The sequence below is a fragment of the Rattus norvegicus genome, chromosome 5, assembly GCF_036323735.1.
Source record: "Rattus norvegicus strain BN/NHsdMcwi chromosome 5, GRCr8, whole genome shotgun sequence".
NCBI lineage: Eukaryota > Metazoa > Chordata > Mammalia > Rodentia > Muridae > Rattus > Rattus norvegicus.
The window spans coordinates 72131748-72149280 of NC_086023.1; the positions used below are offsets into that span (position 1 = coordinate 72131748).

Consider the following 17533-nt stretch of genomic DNA (forward strand, 5'->3'; position numbering starts at 1 on the left):
AGACATTACATGTGTAGCTTCTGGTTTTACTGAGGGACACAGTCTCACAGCAAAGTTCCTGATATTCTGGGTACTGCATTCACTCAATCATGTCTTTGGAAATATTCCTTGAGCCATAAGCATAGAAGTGTCTCGTTGATGTATCCACTGGGACTGGGCTCCTCAACTCTGCATGTTTCTGTAGTGGTCTCTTTCTGTTCCAAAAGAAAACTGTCCTTGATGAAGAGTGAAAACTCCACTTACCTGTGGTTACAACAACAAATGTATATAGACTGTTGTCAGAGACTTAGCTGGTTTAATGGCTGCAGATTCTCCTGGACAAGGATGATTTCATTAGCACTGAGTAGTTAGCTTAATTTCTAGAAGCAAGCATGTTCTCCCTGTTGTTGGGTGGGTAATAAGTCCAATTAGAGAAGTGTTGGTCACCAATAGGCATATATGCCATTACTGTGCCCTGTACATTACTGTCTATGCTGTTCATCGAAATGGTTCATAGGGAACAAAGCTGAGTAAGACTGTTGCTTGTCTCCCTCTTTATACACCTTGCAAGGTACTTTCTGGTACCATGAAAGCTAGACCTCAGGGAGCAGGCTTTAAGGTCCACCTCAAGAGTTTTGATCCCTGTTTCTGAAGTACATGGTGTCTTCAACACTAGGCACTTACTTTCTATCTCTGCAAGGCAACTAAGTAGCCAAGATGTTTCCAAAATGAGTAAATAATTAATTAAACCGTTCTCACAATTTGCAGGTGAGTCAATCTCATGTTTGCAACACAAAAACCCGTGTTTGCTGGTATCATTATGGAATGTACTTCTGTTTCAGTATGTATTTTACAGCAGCTTTAACATCCTTATTCCTCAAGCTGTAAATGATTGGATTCAGCATCGGGGTAACTACTCCATAAAATAAAGAAATGACCTTATCTGAAATTCGGGACTTGTCTTCCCCAGTCAGATTTTGGGACTTGGGTTTCCCATACATAAAGAAGACAGTTCCATAAAATATGCCCACCACAGTCAGGTGGGCAGAGCAGGTGGAGAATGCCTTGCGTCTCCCGGTGGCTGAGTTCATTCTCAAGATAGTGTAGAGGATGAACACGTAGGAGAAAAAGATGAGTAGTAGTGGAAGGACCAGAAAGGCCATATTTGATATCGCCATGGTAACAATATTGAGAGATATATCAGCGCATGCTAGCTTCAGGACAGCTAAGACCTCACAAGTAAAATCATTAATAACATTATTCCCACAGAAAGGCAGCCGCATGGCAAGGGATGTTTGCACAACTGAGTTGATTCCACCAGAGAACCATGATGCAGATGCCATGGATACATACACCTCTTTGCTCATGATGATGGAGTATCTCAGAGGGTTGCAGATGGCCACGTAGCGATCAAAAGCCATCATGCCAAGAAGCAAACACTCTGTTGAGCCCATTGCAAATCCAACGAACATCTGCACCGCACAACCAAAGAAAGAAATGTTTCCTTTCTTTGAAATCAGGCTTACTAATGTTGAAGGAACAGAAGATGTTGTGTAGCAGATATCCAGGAAAGAGAGGTTGCCCAGGAAGAAGTACATGGGTGTGTGAAGATGGGAATCGAAGATGCTTGCTATGATCAGAACACCATTGCCAGTTAGAATCACTAGATACATAACAAGAATGATAACAAGAAAGAACAGAACCACATGATCATTTCATTAGATGCTGAGAAAGCATTTGACAAAATTCAACACCCCTTCATGATAAAAGTCCTGGAAAGAATAGGAATTCAAGGCCCATACCTAAACATAGTAAAAGCCATATACAGCAAACCAGTTGCTAACATTAAACTAAATGGAGAGAAACTTGAAGCAATCCCACTAAAATCAGGGACTAGACAAGGCTGCCCACTCTCTCCCTACTTATTCAATATAGTTCTTGAAGTTCTAGCCAGAGCAATCAGACAACAAAAGGAGATCAAAGGGATACAGATCGGAAAAAAGAGGTCAAAATATCACTATTTGCAGATGACATGATAGTATATTTAAGTGATCCCAAAAGTTCCACCAGAGAACTACTAAAGCTGATAAACAACTTCAGCAAAGTGGCTGGGTATAAAATTAACTCAAATAAATCAGTTGCCTTCCTCTATACAAAAAAGAAACAAGCCGAGAAAGAAATTAGGGAAACGACACCCTTCATAATAGACCCAAATAATATAAAGTACCTCGGTGTGACTTTAACCAAGCAAGTAAAAGATCTGTACAATAAGAACTTCAAGACACTGAGGAAAGAAATTGAAGAAGACCTCAAAAGATGGAAAGATCTCCCATGCTCATGGATTGGCAGGATTAATATAGTAAAAATGGCCATTTTACCAAAAGCAATCTACATATTCAATGCAATCCCCATCAAAATACCAATCCAATTCTTCAAAGAGTTAGACAGAACAATTTGCAAATTCATCTGGAATAACAAAAACCCAGGATAGCTAAAGCTATCCTCAACAATAAAAGGACTTCAGGGGGTATCACTATCCCTGAACTCAAGCAGTATTACAGAGCAATAGTGATAAAAACTGCATGGTATTGGTACAGAGACAGACAGATAGACCAATGGAATAGAATTGAAGACCCAGAAATGAACCCACACACCTATGGTCACGTGATTTTTGACAAAGGAGCCAAAACCATCCAATGGAAAAAAGATAGCATTTTCAGCAAATGGTGCTGGTTCAACTGGAGGGCAACATGTAGAAGAATGCAGATCGATCCATGCTTATCACCCTGTACAAAGCTTAAGTCCAAGTGGATCAAGGACCTCCACATCAAACCAGACACACTCAAACTAATAGAAGAAAAACTAGGGAAGCATCTGGAACACATGGGCACTGGAAAAAATTTCCTGAACAAAACACCAATGGCTTATGCTCTAAGATCAAGAATCGACAAATGGGATCTCATAAAACTGCAAAGCTTCTGTAAGGCAAAGGACACTGTGGTTAGGACAAAACGGCAACCAACAGATTGGGAAAAGATCTTTACCAATCCTACAACAGATAGAGGCCTTATATCCAAAATATACAAAGAACTCAAGAAGTTAGACCGCAGGGAAACAAATAACCCTATTAAAAAATGGGGTTCAGAGCTAAACAAAGAATTCACAGCTGAGGAATGCCGAATGGCTGAGAAACACCTAAAGAAATGTTCAACATCTTTAGTCATAAGGGAAATGCAAATCAAAACAACCCTGAGATTTCACCTCACACCAGTGCGATTGGCTAAGATCAAAAACTCAGGTGACAGCAGATGCTGGCGAGGATGTGGAGAAAGAGGAACACTCCTCCATTGTTGGTGGGATTGCAGACTGGTAAAACCATTCTGGAAATCAGTCTGGAGGTTCCTCAGAAAATTGGACATTGAACTGCCTGAGGATTCAGCTATACCTCTCTTGGGCATATACCCAAAAGATGCCTCAACATATAAAAGAGACACGTGCTCCACTATGTTCATCGCAGCCTTATTTATAATAGCCAGAAAATTGGAAAGAACCCAGATGCCCTTCAACAGAGGAATGGATACAGAAAATGTGGTACATCTACACAATGGAATATTACTCAGCTATCAAAAACAACGAGTTTATGAAATTCGTAGGCAAATGGTTGGAACTGGAAAATATCATCCTGAGTGAGCTAACCCAATCACAGAAAGACATACATGGTATGCACTCATTGATAAGTGGCTATTAGCCCAAATGCTTGAATTACCCTAGATCCCTAGAACAAAGGAAACTCAAGACGGATGATCAAAATGTGAATGCTTCACTCCTTCTTTAAATGAGGAAAAAGAATACCCTTGGCAGGGAAGGGAGAGGCAAAGATTAAAACAGAGACTGAAGGAACACCCATTCAGAGCCTGCCCCACATGTGGCCCATACATATACAGCCACCCAATTAGACAAGATGGATGAAGCAAAGAAGTGCAGACCGACAGGAGCCGGATGTAGATCGCTCCTGAGAGACACAGCCAGAATACAGCAAATATAGAGGCGAATGCCAGCAGCAAACCACTGAACTGAGAATAGGTCCCCTATTGAAGGAATCAGAGAAAGAACTGGAAGAGCTTGAAGGGACTCGAGACCCCAAAAGTACAACAATGCCAAGCAACCAGAGCTTCCAGGGACTAAGCCACTACCTAAAGACTATACATGGACTGACCCTGGACTCTGACCCCATAGGTAGCAATGAATATCCTAGTAAGAGCACCAGTGGAAGGGGAAGCCCTGGATCCTGCTAAGACTGAACCCCCAGTGAACTAGTGTATGGGGGGAGGGCGGCAATGGGGGGAGGGTTGGGAGGGGAACACCCATAAGGAAAGGGAGGGGGGAGGGGGATGTTTGCCCAGAAACCGGGAAAGGGAATAACACTCGAAATGTATATAAGAAATACTCAAGTTAATAAAAAAAAAATAAAATAAAATAAAAAGAATGATAACAAAATAAACGATCTTGGCCTTTGGGTATCCGGAAAGACCCATTAGAAGGAATTCAGAAACAAATGTCTGGTTATTTTTATCCATGTCATCCATGGTTAGCCAGCATCAATCTTGGCCTTTGGGTATCCAGAAAGACCCATAAGAAGGAATTCAGAAACAAATGTCTGGTTATTTTTATCCATGTCACCCATGGTTAGCCAGCATTGGAAAATCTATCATAAATCATATCCACTGCCCCCAAAACAAGTAGTGCAAAGTACCTGAAGAATTATTTTTCAAGCATTAGAAAGAGTTAATTTCCTAATCTCAGACATTGATACCCCCAATAATGTATGGTATTGAATATAGTGAAATTGAGAATGTTTTTATTAGGCATGCTCATTGCCGACATCTATCCATTTAAGAGGCACATTCAAAATTAATTCTTTCTGTTATTGAGAATACATTCCTAAACTGATGTTTCCAAACACTTGCCTAATTACCCACTGTACACTTGACTTGTTCATTCCATCTGCCCTAGCAAGCCAGTAATGAAGAAGACAAAGCAAAAGTCTACTTTAAGAAGAAGACTGTAGGGGTTGGGGATTTAGCTCAGTGGTAGAGCGCTTGCCTAGGAAGCACAAGGCCCTGGGTTCGGTCCCCAGCTCCGAAAAAAAAAAAAAGAAGAAGACTGTAATTCTGAGTCAGTGGTTGATAATAGTCAAAATTTTATACCAAGCTTTATGTTTAAAATAATATTTCATTTTATATATACACTATTACTTGCATACACTATTAGTCCTTTCAATTACATATTGTCAAATTTACTTACAAAAATAAGTGTTATAAGCTAAATTTAACACCAAATCAAACGCATAGCTGTTACCTTCATATTTTAGCCCACACTAAGCATCTTGTATGATTGTTCCTATGACAAGACCATTACATAGACCAGATCCAAATGTGATGGTGAATCTTGGCAAAGCATGAGAGTTCATTTGGCAATTTACTTGTTTAAAACAACTTAAAATAGTATTAATGAAAGAAGTAAATGAACACAAAGTTGTTGCATTTGATGCTTCTGGTTTTCTTCTGATTCAAATATGTTCCATCTTGCCACATTATAAAGGCTGGCATAGAAACCTTGAGAGATTCCAGAATATTAATTCTTTTGCATTTTATAGAAACTCCAGATTAACATAATGATAAATAGTAGAGAAATTTAAGGACTCTTTTTAAAATGCATAGTCGTTTTGTACCAAACTATCATAACATTTTCGAATGTTGCTAATAGCTTACATTGAAGTCAATCTCATTCCAAAAACAATGAGGCTCAATAAAAAATAATGTAAGGTATTGACATTATAGGTTGGCAATGGAATTTAGATTACAGAAAAGGTATATAGAGCGATATATAATGAAGACTTACATACTGTATTTTAGATTAAAATTTTACATTTCTGAGAAGATTGATGTTTATTAGAAATAATCATCAAGGGATTGGGGATTTAGCTTGGTGGTAGAGCGCTTGCCTAGAAAGCTCAGGGCCCTGAGTTCGGTCCCCAGCTCTGAAAAAAGAAAAAAAAAGAAATAATCATCAAAGGAGACTCATAGGAGTGCTCTGGACATTCTAGAGCTAGAAATATGGAAAGAATCAGATAGGTTTGGCAAGGAAACGAAGATGGGCAAAAGTAATATGGCAAGCTGAGCCTGAGTTAGGAAAAGGCAGATTGGCTGCAGATCTATTTTTTTCAAGGCTGTCTCTGTGAGGGTGTGATGTTAAGCACATCTAGGAAAGTAGTAAATGGGGACCATTAAAAGCGTCCCCTGACATGGTAAACATATCTGTAGACATCCTATTGTCCACAACAGAGGGTACCCAGCAAGAACCATAGGGAAATTAGTCATGATGGTGAACAAACTGTACTGATTCAACACTGCCCACAGTCCTGGGGCAATGAATTAACACTTATCTAACATACATGATAAATCAAATTTCCCTGAAAGTGGATTTCAGAAATAGCTCAAGAGACATTCACTTGATCAGAGACATTAGCAGATGGATCCATCCAGAGACATGAAAGGGAAGGAGGCACATTGACTCAGCAGGACATGTGGCCACCCTGATTCCTATCATAGTGGAATCCAGGCATTTGGAGACCATCCTCCTCATCCAGACAAATGTCATGATGATGCACCTTAGATGACCTAAATGGCTTCTCCTGTCACAGATTTCAGTCTCTTTCTCCTTGTCTGAAATCCCATCACCTACTCAAAACCACCCAGAACCAAGCCTTGTCTTGCTGTCTTTGGTTTTCTTCTGCTCCTGACACTCTAAGTGGGTTTACTTCTAGATAGGAAATAAGTAACAGGAGGAATCAGTTTGTCTGCCTTGCTCACACCTTTCCTCAAACACAGTGACTAGACACAGCTCAGGCTTTTAACTGAATGCATCAACTCTTACTTTTTAAGCCATTTCTCCCTGCAGTATTTACAGAGTCAAGTTCAGGGTAACTTAAAGTACCCAAATTCTTGGCTAGTTACAGATTTTAATTATCTTTCAGCATCTTTTAGTCAGTCTTAACAAGCAACAGTCTTAATTAGATACCCACTAGTGTCAGCATTCGTGGTAATAGGGGCACCCAACAATCACTGAAGTACAAATGAAATAGATTTAGCATCAAGAAAAATACTCAGATTAGAATTACAGCCTTAGAGTAAGAATCTCACTTTATAATCTGTTTTGGATTTTAGATATGGCATATAAATAACTTACCCTTCTCCACATATTACATTATATATTATAACAAAAATATGTGGAAGTTTCTTTAAAGAGTTTCAGTTATAAAAATTACAATATAAGGTAGTAATTCACAGAAGTATTTGCTACATGACTTGTGGCCATTTGTATTATTAATGCATAATAATGAATGCCTTTCATTACAGAAAGGCTTTAATGGACTTAATTGACTCACCCTTAGAATGATAAATTTTCACCCCTTACAAGAACCAGTTACATTTTTATAGAATTAGCTTCAGTAATCTGAAGATTCATCAAATATGCCAGATTCCATAGATGTAGCAGAATAAATATTTGTCATGCTATATCTATTATAATTGTTCCCCAAATCCCAAAGCAATTTAAAGTTGGAGGGAGGGATGTGGGATAGAGAAACTTTTATGCGATAGGGACAGTGTCCCACAGACCCAATTAAGTGCAGCTGAGAATGACTGTAGCTGAGTAAACACCTAAGAAGGAAATAACGTTCCCCAGCCTTAGTGACTATAGGACAGGAAGCAGATGTACAGTAAACAAATTTCAATGAGTGCGAATCTCCGGTTTAAAACACAACCAGAAAAGCAATAAAAGTCATAACTGTTATGACTATTATTAAACGATATAACTAAAAAAGTGATCTTAGTGCTGGATAGATGGTTCAGCAAGTAAGATTATGTACTACTCTTGAAAAGGGTCTGAGGTCGGTTCCCAAAAGCCATGTCAGGCAGTTCACAACTGCTTGTAACTCCAATTCTAGAACATTCTGATGCCTCCCTGCCTGACACCTGCACTCCCAAATACATGTTCACAGGCACACACACACACACACACACACACACACACACACACACACACAAACACACACACACACACTTAAAATCTTTCTTTAAAAAAGAAAAATGAAAAACACTGGCCACACATTGGTGAAATGTCATTTAACTCTTCCTTTCATGAACAATTTTAATACCACCCATTTTTAAATAGAAGTAAAACAGGATATACTGATTTCATATGTTAAGGTCACAAAACTTGGGTGTTGTTTGTTTATTTGTGTGCATGGTAAATAGTTTGGGAGGAATTCCGAGTATTATTAAACCAAACATTTGAGGAATGTCTGCAAAGCTCCATATAGAGGTTGATTGCAAATCATCTAAGTTCTAAAACAGAATCACTTGCTTAGCAGAGCAGGCACATTATTCACACACACACACACACACACACACACACACACACACGCTGAGAGAGGGTGGGATATAGAAAAAGTTGTAGTAATGATACAGTAGCATTTATCTTATCAAAGTTAAGTTAGGATGGGAAATGTTAAAACCTTTTGAAGTCAGTGATATTTGAATAATCAAAACCTATGGAATTCAAATAGTCAAGATTATGTGTATTGAGACTCCTGTATGCTTTCTTCATAACTTTTCTATTAGTTACAAACTATTCTAAAATTGCAAGATAATTTAAATAAATAAAAATTAAAATACATGCATGAATTGTTTATATTTTTCAGTTAAGACATTTTAAACTGAAACTCCAATGAATCCTAATTCAACTTTCTAGTTACTCACAGGTCAACAGTTATAAAGTGGAAAAACAAAATTCAAAGTCTAATAACTCATATTTTAATGAGTAGTGGCTACAAATTCAAATATTTAAGGTGATAAATCTCTCTAAAATGTGTCTGAAGCATCAGTTTATCTTTGGTAACAAACATTAATTCATTGTCATTTTAATTGATTAATTTTATTTGATAAAACCTATTTGCCACCTATAAGCAGTTTCTCTGGACACGGAGGACATAACTTTGTTGTAAAAATTTGCACGGACCTCGGGTCCTGTAAACAAAATACATATTAAACTGCACATAATATATAAATATCTCATCATTTTGTAAGGAAATTTTCTTACAAAATACTTAAGGTGGCAATATATTTCTCAATTTACATAATTCATATATTTATGTAAATATATGCCAGAAATAAAATGCCAGAAAATCTTGTTACTATTTTAAGGCTTTTTTTTACATATTCACTTTACATCCTTCCAGATTACTGCTCACCACAATCCTTCCCCCTTCCCCTATCCTCTGAGTGGGTGCAGTCCCCTGGGTATTCCCCTACCCTGACACATCAAGTATTTGGGAAGCTAGGCACTTCCTCTCCCACTGAGGCCAGACAAGGAAGGCCAGCTAAATGAACATAACCCATATATAGTCAACAGCATTTGGGAAAGCTCTGCTCCAGTTGTTCAGGGCCCCCATGAAGACTAAGCTGCACATCTGCCACATAGGTGCAAGGGGCCTAGGTGCAGCCCACCCTGTTCTTTGGTTGGCAGTTCAGTCTCTGAGAGATGCAAGGGTCCAGATTGGTTGACTCCGTTGGACTTTCTGGGAGTTCCTCTCCCCTCTGGGGCCAGCAATTCTTCCTCTAGTCTTCCATAGAGTCCCCAAGCTCCATCCACTGTTTGGCTGTGGGTGTCTGTATCTGTCTGAGTCAGCTGCTAGGTGGAGCCTCTCACAGGACAGCCATGCTAGACTTCTGTTGCAAGCACAACAGAATAATATTTATAGTGTCAGAGACTGATCCTTGCCCATGGGATGGCTCTGAAATTGGGCCAGTTATTGCTAGGCCATTCCCTCAGTCTCTGCTCCATCCCCATCCCTGCATTTCTTATAGACAGGATAAATTTTGGGTGGAAAGTTTGTGGGTGGGTAGCTGTCCCTATTGCTCCACTAGGATCCCTGCCTGGGTATAGGAGGTGGCCTCTTCAGGTTCCTTATCCCCAGTGGTGTGAGTCACAGCTAAGGACACCACCCCCATTGATTCTTGGGTGCCTCCTTTATCCCAGGTCTCTGTCTCTTTCTGGAGATGCCCCTACCTTCCCAGCCCAGTCAATTGCAGGTTTGCATTCCTTCTCATGGCCATCTGGCCATCTCTTCTGTCCTTCCCCACCCCTGATCCTGAGACCACACCATTCCCCTCTCCATCCTCTCTCCCAACAAGTTCCCCCCCTCCATCTACCGATGACTAATTTATTCCCCTTCTGAAGGAAAGTCAAGCATCCTCTTCTTGTTTAGCTTCTTTGGGACTGTAGAATGTAGCAGGGACATGCTTATTTTATGTCTAATATCCACTTATAAGTGAGTATATACCATGCATGTCCTTTTGGACCTGGGTTACCTTAATTAGGATGATATATTCTCAAGATCCATTCATTTGCCTTCAAAATACATAATGTCTTTGTTTTTAATAGCTAAATAGTATTCGTTGTGTTGATATATGTACCATATTTTCTTTATCCCTTCTTCAGTTGAAAGACATTTAGGTTGTTTCCAGATCTGGGCTATGACAAAGAAGACTGCTATGAACGTTGTTGAGCAAAGGAAGGGTCTTTAATAGTATATTCTTGAATCAGGTTTTTCAAATGAAAATTAAAATGAAAAATATTCCCTTAAATATATAAATAAAATTATAAAAAAGAAAAAAATTGCTTGTATTATTTTTCCCATTTCCTTCACTAAGCAGAGTGTGATGCTTTCCTGGAAAAGCTAAAGAAAATCTATAACATCATATTGACTTAGGATAGCCAGCTCTATACCAGCACCAAAGAGACTCTGAGTCAAACAATATTTTACCTTCGTTTTCTAGGCTTCACTTTTTCTGTGTAAAACCCAACAGAAGCTTAGAGTTCACAAACTATGCTCATATTTATAATTGGATTTAGCAGGATTTCTGAGTGTCTGTTATCTGCAGTCAAAGAAGTCACTATAATTCCTCTCCTTGGATTTTAACACAGTGGGATAAACAGGTCCTATGAAGGACCAAATATAATACAACTTGATGAGCAGTCAAAAATAATTTATGAGCAATCTTATTGTAGTTCTATAGTAGTTTCCTCTCTCTCACTTTAATGGACTTAGTAATTCTAAAAGAGCACAAGTCGTCCATTAGAATTTGATGCCTTATGAAACTATCAGTGTACAATTTAGCAGCAAAACTCCTCATAGCTGTGTGCAGTGAGGTTTCTCAGTGTTAATCTTTCTCTATATCTCTCCAATTTATATACCAATTAAGCCATTTTTAGCTTCATTTTATCCAAATTGACCAGTGTCTCTATTTTGATATTGAAATAACCGTGTTCTCATTTGAATCTGAATCAATTTTTTCTTATTCAAAGATAGATTGATAAGAGAGGACATTTACAAAGGTAGCTTGCTTTTCATTTAGTTTTAAGGAAATCATGTTTCCCAACATATTTTAAATTCATTATCACTAGAAAGCTAAACTCCAATCACATGTTGCTCATCAGCTCAAACACCAGGAATAGTCTGACCCCATAGGTAGCAATGAATATCCTAGTAAGAGCACCAGTAGAAGGGGAAGCCCTGGGTCCTGCTAAGACTGAACCCCCCGTGAACTAGTCTATGGGGGGAGGGTGGCAATGGGGGGAGGGTTGGGAGGGGGACACCCATAAGGAAGGGGAGGGGGGAGGGGGATGTTTGCCCGGAAACCGGGAAAGGGAATAACACTCGAAATGTATATAAGAAATACTCAAGTTAATTAAAAAAAAAAAAAGATTTAAGGGGAAGGGTTTGGGGATTTAGCTCAGTGGCGGAGCGATTGTCTAGCTAAGTGCAAGGCCCTGGGTTCAGTTCTCAGTTCCAGAAGTACTCAAGAGAAATTTGAGTGGTTTCGAAGGGAGAGAAATACAATTAGCTGGGAGGGCACTGATCAGGTTCATTAAGCATGAAAAGTTATTTGAAATTTTACCAGCATGCTATAGAGCTAGTGGAAATACATACTTGGTTTTTGTATTTTATCACCTTCCTGTGAAGCATCTATTGGAGCCTAGTGAAGAAAATCATCATTTTATATAATGAAGAGACAGATGAGTATAATGAGTATGAGTTTACAATTATGAGCACCTAGAAATTGACACTTGGATGAGAGGAGGGTGAAGCATGTAAATTTGCAATCACCTTATTAGATAGAGTCTGAACCTCCCCTGGAGACACGCTGTGCTTGCCCATTTATGAAAATAATCTGTATGGGGCTTAAATCTTTCATGCCATATTTTGTATATATGGCCAGTGAGTAATAACTTTGCTTCCCTGAGGCAAATTACTTCAAAACCTATCTTGATATTTTAAATAATTTGTCATGAACTATTTTAAAGAACTTAGCAGTGAATTCATCATGACAAATGTTTTCTGTGGGCAAATAATCAATGATTGTTGATTCATTCTCTGTACTTTTTAGTGATCTATTCAGAGTATCTGTGTCTTAATGACCCAGTTTTGGTACAGACTCATTTCATCAAGATTATCCAGTTCATGGAATATTGTATAAGGCCACGTCATGATCCCTCACACTTCAGAAACATCAGGTATATTGTCTTATCCCTCAGTTATAATCCATTTGCATGAAACTTCTTTGGCACCTTTAGCTCTTTAGAAGGTCTATGACCGTTGTTTATCTTACAAATGACAAGTCTTAGTTTTACTACTTTGTGCTATTTTTACTCTGAGGTTTTACTCCAAGACAAGAAAGCCTATAGACCAACATTGCTGGTTAACAATGATAGAAGACCATCAACAAAATACTAAAAAAATCCAGTGACACAGGAGTATCTTCTACTGCCATTGGCCCTCTTCTTCCTTACAAACATACCCCCATACTACTTTTCTGTCATAATCAAGTAAATATTTTAAGTAAAAAAATAGAGTCACAGAAAAAAAGAGCAAGGCTCCACATAGTCTTTTTTTTTCTTTTTTTTTTTTTTTTCGGAGCTGGGGACCGAACCCAGGGCCTTGTGCTTGCTAAGCAAGCGCTCTACCACTGAGCTAAATCCCCAACCCCTCCACATAGTCTTTTTATATCATAGAATTGGTAGTACGTTAAGGTAAAAAGAAAAATCAGGAAATTTCAAAGAAATGATATTAATTACTTCACATGTTCTTTCCTATAAACATTTTCAGACCAATATTTAAATAGTCTCCATTAAATTGTATAACTAACTGTATTTCTAAATAAATGAAGTGTAGGAGTGAGGTCGAAAATATTTAATAATTCTACACAAGTGTTGTAATTCAGAATGAGCTCCTTCACAGCAAGTAGATGACTACAGTATAAGTATTAACTAAATGTTGCCCATTTTATATCAGAGAAACAAGGCAAAGCAGAAATCAAACTTCAGCCAAATTATTTTCTGTTATATTAACTGATTGCTAAATAGTTGATATGCCATAGTCTTTGTAGCACATTCTCACCATCCTTTCTGTTAAGAAGTTATCTATGAGAGAACAATGTATGTTGAAATTAACTAAGTGCATAATTATTATGACAGTTTGAAGGAGAATGGTCTACATAAGCTAATATTTTTACTGTTCGGGGAGGATTAAAAGGTGTGTCCCCTGGGGTTGACTTTGTGGTCTTAAAGTCATGCTCCACATCATGATGGCATGGACTAACTTTGGGACACTCCAAGCAATCTCCCAATAAATTCTTTCTTCTATAAGATGTCTGTGTCACAGCGACTTCTGACAGCAATGAATAGGTAACTAAAACAATTAGTTTTGGAGAAAGAAGTCATATATGAATTCTCATACAGGGAAAGGAGGAAACAGAACAGAAAACGGAAATAATGTAGAAAAGAATCTGAGTAATTCAAATTCAGAACAAGTGTGCCAGACATTGTATTTTATTCATATCCTATTACTTCTTAACAAAGTTGAGCAATATTTTTAAAAGCATGCATAATTTCATAATTTATGGCTGAAGACTAAGTTTTATAGATGTTTATGCAGGCTGTAAGTGCTACAGATAGATGTAAATTTCAAGGTAGGAATTTTTTTCCTCCAGAGACCAATTGTCAGCAAAGAAGTACCCTAAACTCCAATTATATTTACATCAGGAGAACAATTATTGGGGTTTTCTTTTATTTTCCAGAAGGGAACAGGGGAGCAGCAGGCAGATATGGTGCTGGAGCAGTAGCTCAGAGCTTACATCCTCATTTCTCTACAGTCTTTTGTTCTAGAGAAAGTGCAGGTAGATATACAAACCAAGGAGTTGGAAGAGTACACTTATAAACAGATTTCCTCGGAATGAGAACGGATCACTAAGCTCACAGTATCCAACTAATATATAGAGATGTGAAATTATATGCCGTGCTGGGTACTCACTTTGTGTCTGTATAGAATATGATTGGTGATGCAAATACAGCATTTGCAAGTGTATAAAAAGGTACACTAGTCACTAATAATCTAATCTCACTTTAGAGAAGCGAGATCTAACAGAAGAAGCAAGAGGTATGTCAAAAGAGTAAGAAGGGGGCCATGGCCGTGTAGACTCACAGCGATCTAAAGAAAGGACTCTGGAGGTCAGAAAGGGAATATTCTAACTTAAGAAAGTACATTGGAAAAAAAAGAACCAAAAAAAAAAAGAAAGTACATTGGAGATGCTGAGATCAGAGATATTCTTACAGAGAAGACTCTGAGTTGAGTTTTGTAATGACTTCTCTGGAGCAGTTACAGAGTCACCAGTTGTAAGTCCAAAGTTGTCATATGTCAATGGACTCTAACCAAAATAAAAGACCAGCAATTTCCCTGAGACCAGATGAACCCAAGTCTTTTAAGTAACCACTCAATATCCTTGAAGTTTTCTACTTCAGAATCACTAAAAGTGAAGCTATCATCTCTTCATTGTGTATGCTTTTGTACAGGGAAAGAACCTCCCTGAAAAATGTTATTCTGCAGATAGATTTATTCCTCATAAAAACTAAAACTATGTAAACTTATACAATTAAGTAGTTAGAGTCCACATAGTTCAGTGAAGACTGGAACAATGGGTTTGAAAATTCATATTCCCACTATCTCTATCGTAAGATACCACTGTGGTTTTGGCTGATGAAGGCCTATTAAGACCTCTTTCTTTAACAACTAGTTAATAACAGTTTTAAGCTCTATAAGACTTTGACCAGGTAAAACAAGGTGCTTTCAAGAGACAACCAACACAGGAAGTCACCATTTCCTTCTGCTAGTTATATCATAACTTGGTTATCTCCTCCCACAGGAGTACTAAACACAGGCAATATTTATACCCTAGCCCAGAACATCTCAGAGGACATCATTAAGTTTACTGACCTAGTTCTGTCTGATACCAAGGTACAAATAACTTGTACAGGGGTAGGGTCCCACATGCCTGTTAACACTCTAAAGTCAAGCTTGTTAAAGTGAATGAGTAACTTTAACATCACTCTTCTCTCTGCAAGTTTTCTAGAGGGATTCTGGATAAAGGGGCTCCTGAGAGCTTTAGTCAGTCCCTAACTGGGGGTAGGGGGACTACATGAGGTTATCATATGAAAAAGCAAACCATTCTCAGAAGTGTATTTCCAGAATTCAGAGTCCACATAGCAAATGAGACAAACCCAAAAAGAAACAGAGTTGTATTGGTCAGTTACTAAGAAGAAACTCAGCAATGTCATCTTTCTTAGAAACATGGTATTAACAATTAGTCACAGTCCCCATCCTCCACAGTCTGCTATACCCAAATACAAATTGGTTTCAGAGCTATGAAGATTATTTAAGGTTTTGTCCCCAGTTTTGCAATAAACTGTGCAGTTGGTTAATATTAATCACAGAAGACTATACACAAATGTATTTGGATTTGAATGGACCCAACATTTTGTACAGGCAGTTCATTCTCCTGTAATGGTCACCTTGATCCAGGACAATCATGGGATACAATTACATAGGATTCTATATGCATTCAGAAATTCATTTTGTAACTTTGACTTGAATAATCGCATGACATTCAAAGAAAAACTCAGGACCAAGATCATGAAAAATGGAAAATGGAGACCAGGGAAGAAATAATCTCACTAGTTAGTGCAGCCGTGTGAAAAGAGGAGTCTTCATTCTTCACATTGATTAAAAAACCACTGCGCAGTGATCAATGCCAGCACAGGAAAAGGCTGTGTATGTGAGTGAGAATGTGTGTGAATGTGTGTATGTGAATGAGTGTAAGATTATATGAATGACTGTCTGTGTGCTTTCATTTGAATCTCCAATTGTGAACATTTATACTATGAAAAATTCCTAACAGTGACTATGTGATCAGGCATGAATGAGAAGATTCACTGAGAATAAATTCATATTGACTATAACACAAGTATCATTAAGTCCAATAAATTGCCTCTAAGGACCTTGCCTCATAGCATGATGGCCTGGCTTGATACCTTGGTTATACGTGGTGTAAGGAAAGAACCAATTCTGGTGGGTTGTTCTCTGACCTCCAAATGTACACTTATACAAACAAACATACATACATACATACATACATACATACATACATACATACATACACATACTTGTAATAAAATCTACTTTACTATTTATTGGGGTTTTCTAATCATTTGTTCAAATTTGTGATGTAATATTACAGAATTTTAGAATGACTCCAATAAGTATACTATTTTAAGCATACTCTGGAAGTTATCACAACTGAAAATTGATCAGTGTTTCTCTCTTTGACATCTGGTAGCAGGAAGAATACGGGAGCACACTATGAGAAGGCACCTGAGTCATATTGAACTGATGAGTCCAGTACTTTGCTTTTTGTTTCTATTCCACTCCACTCCATGCCTTTTACCCACCTATACACCACACCAAGCTCTAGGAGATACAAGATGCCAGATGAACCTTGACCACAGATGACTCAGTGTGGGTAGCCATGGTTTAGAGGAGCTCAGGTGTTCCAGGAAAAGGACTCAGGATATGCAGCAAAACCTATGAGACTGACAGCTCTGAACTTTGAAAGTCACGACCTTGCTTCTCTTTTTTTCCTCCATCTTTATTAAATTGGGTGTTTCTTACGTACATCTCAGTTGTTATTCCGTTCCTGCCCTCCAGGCCAACATCCTCCTAACACCTTCCCCTCCCCTTCAATATGGGTGTTCCCCTCCCCTTCTATATGGGTGTTCCCTCCTCTTCAATATGGGTGTTCCCTCCCCTTCTATATGGGTGTTCCCTCCCCCTCTATATGGGTGTTCCCTCCCCTTCTATTTGGGTATTCCACTCCCCTTCTATATAGGTGCTCCACTCCACATCCTCCCCCAATTACCGCCCTCCCCCCAACAATCACATTCACTAGGGATTCAGTCTTGGCAGGACCAAGGCTTCCCCTCCCATTGGTGCTCTACTAGGCTATTCATTGCAACCTATGAAGTTGGAGCACAGGGTCAGTCCATGTATAGTCTTTAGGGAGTGGCCCAGTCCCTGGAAGCTCTGGTTGGTTGACTGCCA

At 38.5% G+C, this 17533-nt stretch overlaps 1 protein-coding gene across 1 annotated transcript; it reads right to left on the reverse strand.

Moving 5' to 3' along the window:
* Nucleotides 1–797: 797 nt before the first annotated feature.
* LOC134487069 (olfactory receptor 13C3-like) lies at nucleotides 798–4565 on the reverse strand. The gene is made up of 2 exons (XM_063288673.1): nucleotides 4475–4565; nucleotides 798–1669 (listed from the first exon to the last, which is right to left on the reverse strand). The coding sequence occupies exons 1-2, from the start codon at nucleotides 4563–4565 to the stop codon at nucleotides 798–800; spliced, it is 963 nt and encodes a 320-aa protein (XP_063144743.1).
* Nucleotides 4566–17533: the final 12968 nt, after the last annotated feature.